At 41.6% G+C, this 10017-nt stretch overlaps 2 protein-coding genes across 2 annotated transcripts; both read right to left on the reverse strand.

Annotated features, from left to right (window-relative positions):
- Positions 1-3230: 3230 nt before the first annotated feature.
- LOC133054426 (olfactory receptor 52I1-like) lies at positions 3231-4266 on the reverse strand. The gene has a single exon (XM_061139397.1). The coding sequence runs from the start codon at positions 4203-4205 to the stop codon at positions 3231-3233; it is 975 nt and encodes a 324-aa protein (XP_060995380.1). The 5' UTR covers positions 4206-4266.
- A 4239-nt stretch (positions 4267-8505) lies between these two features.
- On the reverse strand, positions 8506-9589 carry LOC133059342 (olfactory receptor 52I1-like). The gene has a single exon (XM_061146361.1). It carries the CDS (start codon positions 9526-9528, stop codon positions 8506-8508), a length of 1023 nt encoding a protein of 340 aa, XP_061002344.1. The 5' UTR covers positions 9529-9589.
- Positions 9590-10017: the final 428 nt, after the last annotated feature.

Raw genomic sequence — 10017 nt, forward strand, 5'->3', positions numbered from 1 at the left:
CCAACTCTTTGTGATCTCATGGACTGTAGCCTACCAGGCTCCTCTGTCTGTAGGATTCTTGAGGCAAGAATACTGGAGTGGGTTGCCATTTCCTTTTCCAGGGGATCTTCCCAACCCAGGGATTAAACCCATGTCTCTCATGTCTCCTGCCTTTGGCAGGCAGGTTCTTTACTACTAGCTCCACCTAGTAGTGGAATTGGAATTCATCAGATCTACAGTTTGTGAGAAAATTAGTTAGGTATGGGGCAACCTTGACTTCTTTTGCAAAGGGACTAGTAGGATACTAAGCTGAAAATGCAGGTCAGAAGCTAAGGAAAGAAAATCTCCAAATCTATAATCTCTGCCTAAACTCTACGTTTCAGATACTAGTTGACTGAAACCATTAAAGTTGTCAGATAATTTATCATTTCATTGGTCCTTGCTAGAAAATGAACAGTTAGGCAAAGAAAGGCAGTACTTGGATGCAGTCGCAAAAGCAACAGAATGATCTCTGCTCATTTCCAAGGCAAACCATTCAGTATCACAGTAGTCCACGTCTATGCCCAGACCAGTAATGCTGAAGAAGCTGAGGTTGAATAGTTCTATGAAGACCTACAAGACCTTCTAGAACTAACACCCAAAAAAGATGTCCTTTTCATTATAGGAGACTGGAATACAAAAGTAGGAAGTCAAAAAACACCTAGAGTAACAGGCAAGTTTGGCCTTGGAGTACAGAATAAAGCAGACCAAAGGCTTATAGAGTTTTGCCAAGAGAACACACTGGTCATAGCAAACACCCTCTTCCAACAACACAAGAGAAGGCTCTACACATGTACATCACCAGATGGTCAATACCAAAATCAGATTGATTATATTCTTTGCAGCCAAAAGTGGAGAAGCTCTATACAGTCAGCAAAAACAAGACAGTGAGCTGACTGTGGCTCAGATCATGAACTCCTTCTTGCCAAATTCAGACTTAAATTGAATAAAGTAGGGAAAACCACTAGACCATTCAGGTATGACCTAAATCAAATTCCTTACAATTAAACAGTAGACGTGAGAAGTGGATTTAAGGAACTAGATCTGATAGAGTGCCAAAAGAACTATGGATGAAGTCTGTGACATTGTACAGGAGGCAGGGATCAAGACCATCTCCAAGAAAAATAAATGCAAAGAAGCAAAATGACTATCTGAGGAAGCCTTACACATAGCTGAGAAAAGAAGAAAAAAGCAAAGGAGAAAAGGGAAGATATACCCATTTGAATGCAGAGTTTGAAAGAACAGCAAGGAGAGATAGGAAAGCCTTCCTCAGTGATCAGTGCAAAGAAATAGGGGAAAGCAATAGAATGGGAAAAACTAGAGATCTCTTCAAGAAAATTAGAGATATCAAGGGAACATTTCATGCAAAGATGGGCAGAATAAAGGATAGAAATGGTATGGGCCTAACAGAAGCAGAAGATATTAAGAAGAGGTGGCAAGAATACACAAAAGATCTTGTGTATACACACAATAGATCAAGAATACACAATAAAAGATCTTCATGACCCAGATAATCAAGACTGTATGATCACTCACCTATAACCAGATATCCTGGAATGTGAAGTCAACTGGACCTTAGGAAGCATCACTTCGAACAAAGCTAGTGGAGGTGATGGAATTCCAGTTGAGCTACTTCAAATCCTAAAAGATGATCCTGTGAAAGTGCTGAACTCAATATGCCAGCAAATTTGGAAAACTCAGCAGTGGCCACAGGACTGGAAAAGATCAGTTTTCATTGCAATCCCAAAGAAAGGCAATGCCAAAGAATGCTCAAACTACTACACAATTGCACTCATCTCACACACTAGTAAAGTAATGCTCAAAATTCTCCAAGCCAGGCTTCAGCAGTACATGAACCATGAACTTCCAGATGTTCAAGTTGGTTTTAGAAAAGGCAGAGGAACCAGAGATCAAATTGCCAACATCCATTGGATCATCGAAAAAGCAAGAGAAAAACATCTATTTCTGCTTTATTGACTATGTCAAAGCCTTTGACTGTGTAGATCACAACAAACTGTGGAAAATTCTTAAAGAGATGGGAATATCAGACCATCTTACCTGCCTCTTAAGAAATCTGTATGCAGGTCAGGAAGCAACAGTTAGAACTGGACATGCAATAGCAGACTGGTTCCAAATCAGGAAAGAAGTACATCAAGACTGTATGTTATCACCCTGCTTATTTAACTTCTGTGTAGAGTACATTATGAGAAATGCTGGTCCGGATGAAGCACAAGCTGGAATCAAGATTGCCAGGAGAAATATCCATAACCTCAGATATGCAGATGACACCACCCTTATGGCAGAAAGTGAAGAAGAACTAAAGAGCCTCTTGATGAAAATGAAAGAGGAGAGTGAAAAAGTGGCTTAAACCTCAACATTCAGAAAACTAAGATCATGGCATCTGGTCCCATCACTTCAGGGGAAATAGATGGGGAAACAGTGGAAACAGTGACAGACTTTTTTGGTGGAGGGTGGGGGGTTGGGGTGGGGAGGTGGGAGGGAGCTCCCAAATCACTGCAGATGGTGACTGCAGCCATAAAATAAAAAGACACTTACTCCTTGGAAGAAAAGTTATGGCCAACCTAGACAGCATATTAAAAAGCAGAGACATTATTTTGCCAACAAAAGTCCATCTAGTCAAAGCTATGGTTTTTCCAGTAGTCATGTATGGATGTGAGAGTTGGACTATAAAGAAAGCTGAGTGCTGAAGAATTGATGCTTTTGAACTGTGATGTCTGAGAAGACTCTTGAGAGTCTCTTGGGCTGTAAGGAGATCCAACTAGTCCATCCTAAAGGAAATTAGTCCTGAATATTCATTGGAAGTACTGAAGTTGAAGCTGAAACTCCAGTACTTTGACCACCTGATGCAAACAACTGACTCATTTGAAAAGACCCTGATGCTGGGAGGGATTGAGGGTGGGAGGAGAAGGGGTGACAGAGGATGAGATGGTTGGATGGCATCACTAACTCAATGGACATGAGTTTGGGTAAACTCTGGGAGTGGTGATGAACAGGGAGGCCTGGCGTGCTGCAGTCCATGGGTTCGCAAAGAGTCAGACACAACTGAGCGACTGTACTGAGCTGAACTGAAGCACAGATACCCTTATAGGTTTCTCTTAGAACTTGTTTAGTGCCAGGTGAACCAAACCATCCAGATTAACTAAAGCATCTTTGGATTGGCTAGAATGCTCAAAGTCTGAAGAGACTTGTATTCATGAACCCAAGTTGGAGTGGTTAAAGAGGCAGTGCGTCAGCAAGCTCCATGTTTGATTTCGTATTTGCTTCGTCCTCAGGCCATAGATGATGGGGTTTAAGGTAGATGGGATGATCAGATACAAGTCAGCTAATAGCACTTGGATGTGCACCGGCATTATGTCTTTCCCTAGCCAGGGCACATAGATGGATGCCATCCCAGGTAGGTAGTACAGAGCCATAACCCCTACATGGGAGCCACACGTACTTAATGCTTTTAACTGAGCATTCTTTGAGGAGAGATTGAATACTGCCTGGAGAATCAGGATGTAGGAGGCAGCAATAAATGCCACATCAGAACCCACAATAATGGAGGAACCAATCAGACTGTAGAGACTACTGGGCCTGGGGTCAGCACAAGCCAACTTGGCCACAGTGATGTGCTCACAGTAGGAATGGAGAACCACGTTGGAGCCACAGAAAGGCAGATGACTCACCATCCAGCTCAGTGGAGTCATGAATGCAGTCGCTCTGATGGTGATGGTCACACTCATTCCCAGCATCACTCGAGGTGTGAGAATTCTCTTATAGTGTAGGGGCTTACAGATGGCCACATAGCGGTCAAAAGCCATGGCCAGCAGCAGCCCCGTCTCCACAGCTGTGGCTGCATGGACAAAATACATCTGAGTGAAACAAGCATTAAAGCTGATGGAGTTGTCTCCTGAGGAGAAGATGCTCACCATCTTAGGCACTACCGAGGAGGCCATAACCATGTCCACGGCAGCCAGAACACACAGGAAGCAGTACATGGGCTCCTGTAGCATGGAATCCATCCAGATGACAGTCACTAGGAGGGTGTTTGCTAACAGGGCTGTGGTACACATGATGCTGAGTGAGATAGCCAGCCAAAGATGTGAAGACTGCAGACCTGGGATACCCACCAGTATGAAGGTGGCAGGGGCTTCCGTTGTATGGTTGTAGGGTGACCCCAGCATCACAGATGAGACTGCTTTCCTGTTAATGTATAAAATTAGATGAGAAAAGGATACAATCCTGTAAGACGTGTTCCCAGCGCTGGTGTTAAAAGAGCCTATTATTATTCTCAACTCAGTGGGCCGCAGGTTTAAGGAACTGACATGTGACAAAGTTTTCCTGCTCCACCTTCCATCATTCTCAGTATTATTTGCCTTACGAATTTCTATCACTATTCAAAGACCATGAGTTACCTCCTTTGGATAGTCTTTTCTACTTTCTGCCCCATCTCATGACAAAACTAAATTAGGTACCTTCAGAGCTTTTATAGGCTCTCATCTATGCTTACCTCTGAGGGACCTAAACTGATCATTCCAGTACCATACCTATGACTTTGTTGTATTCAATCATGTTTCTTGTTCATGGCCTTATAAACTATACCAAGTGTGTGACCCAGATGTGTTATGCACAAGTCCATTAAGAGAGGATATGTGTACTCATTATAGCAAAAAGTTGAATGAATGAAAAATCAGAGGAACGAATGTTTCTTTTATTTCTGTATGATCCGTTCCTAATATATAATCATTGTTGAATGAAACAATGAACTTCCTAGATTTAACATGTAATGTTTTTCATCTTCTCCTTCCTGTAACTTTCACTACCCTAATACTACATCTCTCAAAGCCTCAGGCTAGTGGGTCTCGACACTGATTGTGTGACTGTTTGACTTTACAGTACTCACATAAACCCAAGAACTCTTTTCCAGGTGTCCAGGCAACCTTAAATAAAGAGTGCTTATTTGCCAAAGCCTCGAGACTAGCCAGTCATTAGTTATCACCTCCTGTCCCTCCCCTCAATCAGGGGCTAAAAGGCTAAGAACTTTCCATATCCTTGAACATTGTCTTCACTTATCATTCTTGGGTTTCTCATCACTTCTAGCTCCTCCCTAAAAAGTTGAGTAGATAAGATTGATGGAGAACTGACTTCAGAATCCCATCAATGGCAGTAGCCAAGCAGTAGACCAACATTTTCCTGGTTCTCAGTGCTAATCAGGCAACACACATTTGTCCCTTCCAGTTACCCCCTGGAGAGCCTATCACTAACTGACTCCACACCCAGGTGCCAACAGAAACCTTGATGAGAGTCCTCAGAAGTTTTCTAAAAAGCCAGACTTATGGGATATAGTTGAAAACCATGGTCTTTATTAAAACAAAAAAAACAAAACCCTAAACATAAGAAATGCCTTATAATGGAACAGACTGAGTAAATAATGAGCTCTGTATTATAGTCAGAGAACCTAACTGCATATAACCACTGGGTGAAACATCTTCAGTGATAGATCATGAGAAGATAAAGGAAAGTTTTTTTAAAGTAGAATAATAGTGTAGAGTGAAGAGAAAATTATTCAGGGTATCCTTAAGACTGCTGTTTGTTTCCTGGATGCCATAAAGCCAAGACTGAGCATCTTTCCTTAAAGAGTTGAAGAGAATCTGAGGAATCAGAATGGCTCTTCCTGCTTTTTACCTCTGATCCAGGATCTTCCTCTCTGGATCTCTGCCCTGTATAAATCTACCTTTCTTCTGAGAGAAGTCTCATCTAGTGCCTGCCCATCCCTCCTCTCTAGCCTTGGAAAGTTGTCTCAGATCATACCTTTCATTTCTTTGAGGTTTTAGTTCCCTCATTCCTTTTTCTTCTTGATTAGCAGTGCTAGGGATTTACATGTCTTAATAGTCTGGTCCATTGGCAGAACATTTGGTTTGGTGGGTCTATTTATAAGTATTACTATCTTACTCTTCAGTCTGCTGTTACTGAAAAAAATTTGCTAAGATCAACAATTACCTCCATCAATGACATGTTGCCAATCCAGTGTTTTCAGTCTTTATTTTACTTGACCTATCCAGAACATTTAACACTGTTGCCTGCTTCTTTATTTTTTGGTTAACTTTTGACTGAAATATAGCATCCATATAGTAAAAGGGACAGTGTAAGTTTTATCTGTGAGAACATGAACACATCCTCATGGCCACTACTAAGATCAAGATATACAATTGCTTCCTGGTTCTTGAGGTGCACTGTTCTTCATAAAGCTCTGGCCAAGCTCTCCTAAAACATTTCCAGACCACAATCTGCCTCTGCCTTCAACCCTGCAGAGACATTCACTTGAAGAGCTGGAGAGCCAATACCAAAGAAAAGCTTAGACAAGACACTTAATTCAATAACAAAATCATAGGATATGTCAGGATATTTTATTTCTATTTAAAGGATGGGAAAAACTCAATTCAAATGAAAATTGTCTTAAAGGTAAAAGTAGTAATCCATAATTCAGTCAAATGGATCCTTTTTGTTTATGATAAATCAATGCCTCCACTCTATGACCAAAAGCACATGCTCCCAATCAGTCCTACTGCTCAATTTCTATTCTCTCAACTCCCCCTAGTCCCTGAAAACCCTCTCTCCTTCATTCCAAGATTAGACTTACCCCTTCCTCTCTCAGCTTTGAACCAAAATAATCATGTATATCCTGTTCCTTTTATCTCCCCAGTTGTCCCATGATTTCCAGAATGTGATCTTGTTATCAGCAGTACCCACGAGACCTGGCCAGCCCTTTGTATTGGAGTTGCTTATATTCTCCTTTCTAGGGTGACCCTGGCTTTGAGACTTCATCAAGCCCAACTCCCAGTCCCCAGGTTAGTTACTCACATCCCTGGAGTTTTCTCTGTTTGACTTCCTCTGGTGGTCCACATTTCTTTCATCCAAAAGAAGGATTTGTACAGGACCCTTCAGGAGGAGCAACACAAAATCAAATATGAACAACGTGGAGGCACGATGAGGAGTGTTGTCACTTTCAGAGCCCTCCCATTGGGAGCCCTCTTTCCCTTTAGATTCTCTATCACCCTGCTTTTCCCCTGGACACCCCAGCTTCCCTTGGCCTCTGCCCAGCAGCCAAATACTATAACTCCTCCAGAGACTGATTTTTCCCTGTTCTCTGGCCCAAGGGAGCTTTCCAGATTGCAAGGAGAGACAGGTGCTTAGTGGAAGAGAGTGTTTCATGTCCTCAGAGCATAACTAATAAGGAATATAACACATATTCTGAAAAGAAAACAAGGCCCAAAATAAGTTTATCTGATTTTTAGAGATTGATTCCTACTTGTTTGATTTTCAGAAATAAAATACATTCTAAGCAAGTAAATAATAGCAATATTAGGAAAATCTATGACTGCTAAGTGGTTGAGCATCAGATCTCTTTGGAACAGTTACTTTGTACATGCTTATCTACACAGGAATGCAATATCAATAGTACCTATGACTACCCCTTAAAATTATGAAATTAGAAATTATTGGGTATATTTTAAAGTATGCACAGTATGTATGTAAGGTATTATTTTATGTGCTCATTTTGAAATTTAATCTTCAATGTACTTTATCATTAGCATTGTTTCCCCATCAGTACAAAGGAGATATTAAGACACAGAGACAGTAACTTGCCATCAACACTTATTTGGAAATTTTATTAAGATTTTCAAATACACTAGAGTCAAATATATGTATCTCTTATATATGAAATCTCTTTCTTTTTAACATATACTGACTATAGAAATTAAGACTTTCTGAAAGGAGAAAATAAAAGCAAACTCACATTGCCTTAGCTTCCATTGCTTATAAACAAGAAGTTGGTGATTAGTACACCATTCCAACTTCCTGAACAATACTAGGTACATAGGAAACAGAGGTATATCTTATAGTACTTAATAACAGGGATGAACTTGTGTGTTTGAAATGAATTAGAACCAAAGAACCAATTTTATGAACAGATTTCACTTTCCAAGCACATGTGTTAGAAAATGGCCACCATCAGCAATTCCAAATTTACATCTCCTCGGGTAAGCTGGAATCCATTTTGACTGGAGACAGGCTCCGTTCCAGGTATGAGCACATGATCCAAGTTGAGTGGATTCATCAATGGCCCAGAGGTCAGTGTATTATATATTAATAGTTGCTTCCATATAATCATATAAGGAGAACAGTTGTGAGAAAATCAGTCAGACATTGCAGACCCAACAGTTGGTTTCTTCTGCAGATGGTCTGGTAGGATATTAAATTGGAAATGTAGGTCAGAATCTAAGGAAAGAAAAAATCCCAAATCTATATTCTCTGCCCAGACTTATCTCTGACTCAAATACTAGTTTATTCAAACCATTATATTCATCAGAAAATAAATCATTTCATTGACATCCTTGCTAGAAATTGAATAGCTAGGTAAAGTTAAACTTTACAGCTTCTTCTTAGACCTTGTATGGCATCAGGTGAACCAAACTCTCCAGGTTAGCTAGGGCATCTTTGAAGTTGTCTGGTTTTCTCAAGGGCCTGAATTCCTGAACCCAAGTTGGAGTGGTTAAAGAGGCAGTGCGTCAGCAGGCCCCATGTTCGTTTTCGTATTTGCTTCGTCCTTAGGCCATAGATGATGGGATTCAAAGATGGTGGGATGATCAGATACAAGTCAGCTAATAGCACTTGGGTGCACAAAGGCACTATGTCCTCCCCCAGCCAGGCCACATAGATGGATGCCATCCCAGGTAGGTAGTACAGAGCCATAACCCCTACATGGGAGCCACACGTACTTAATGCTTTTAACTGAGCATTCTTTGAGGAGAGATTGAATACTGCCTGGAGAATCAGGATGTAGGAGGCAGCAATAAATGCCACATCAGAACCCACAATAATGGAGGAACCAATCAGACTGTAGAGACTACTGGGCCTGGGGTCAGCACAAGCCAACTTGGCCACAGTGATGTGCTCACAGTAAGAATGGAGAACCACGTTGGAGCCACAGAAAGGCAGATGACTCACCATCCAGCTCAGTGGAGTCATGAATGCAGTCGCTCTGATGGTGATGGTCACACTCATTCCCAGCATCACTCGAGGTGTGAGAATTCTCTTATAGTGTAGGGGCTTACAGATGGCCACATAGCGGTCAAAAGCCATGGCCAGCAGCAGCCCCGTCTCCACAGCTGTGGCTGCATGGACAAAATACATCTGAGTGAAACAAGCATTAAAGCTGATGGAGTTGTCACCTGAGGAGAAGATGCTCACCATCTTAGGCACCACCGAGGAGGCCATAACCATGTCCACGGCAGCCAGAACACACAGGAAGCAGTACATGGGCTCCTGTAGCATGGAATCCATCCAGATGACAGTCACTATGAGGGTGTTTGCTAACAGGGCTGTGGTATACATGATGCTCAGTGAGATAGCCAGCCAAAGATGTGAAGACTGCAGACCTGGGATACCCACCAGGATGAAGGTGGCAGGGGCTTCCGTTGTATGGTTGTAGGGTGACCCCAGCATCACAGATGAGACTGCTTTCCTGTTAATGTATAAAATTAGATGAGAAAAGGATACAATCCTGTAAGACGTGTTCCCAGCGCTGGTGTTAAAAGAGCCTATTATTATTCTCAACTCAGTGGGCCGCAGGTTTAAGGAACTGACATGTGACAAAGTTTTCCTGCTCCACCTTCCATCATTCTCAGTATTATTTGCCTTACGAATTTCTATCACTATTCAAAGATCATGAGTTACATCCTTTGGGAAGTCTTCTCTACTTCCTGACCCATCCCATGCCAAACCTAAATTACATAGAGGGACTCATCCATGCTGACTTCAGAGGGACCTAAATTGACCTTTTAAGTACTCTACCTGTGATTTTCTTATATTCAGTCATGTGTGTCTTGTTCATGGCCTTATCCCTTATGCCAAGAGTGTGACCCACAGCTGTTGTGTATACGTCAATTAAAAGAAGACATATGTACTCATTATAGCAAACAGTTAAATGAATGG

This window comes from Dama dama, chromosome 1, assembly GCF_033118175.1.
Source record: "Dama dama isolate Ldn47 chromosome 1, ASM3311817v1, whole genome shotgun sequence".
NCBI classification, from domain to species: Eukaryota; Metazoa; Chordata; class Mammalia; order Artiodactyla; family Cervidae; genus Dama; species Dama dama.

Excerpts from the sequence above, each read along its gene's own strand:
- LOC133054426 (XM_061139397.1), bottom strand. The coding sequence starts at position 4,205 with ATGCTGGGGTCACCCTACAACCATACAACGGAAGCCCCTGCCACCTTC.
- LOC133059342 (XM_061146361.1), bottom strand. The coding sequence starts at position 9,528 with ATGCTGGGGTCACCCTACAACCATACAACGGAAGCCCCTGCCACCTTC.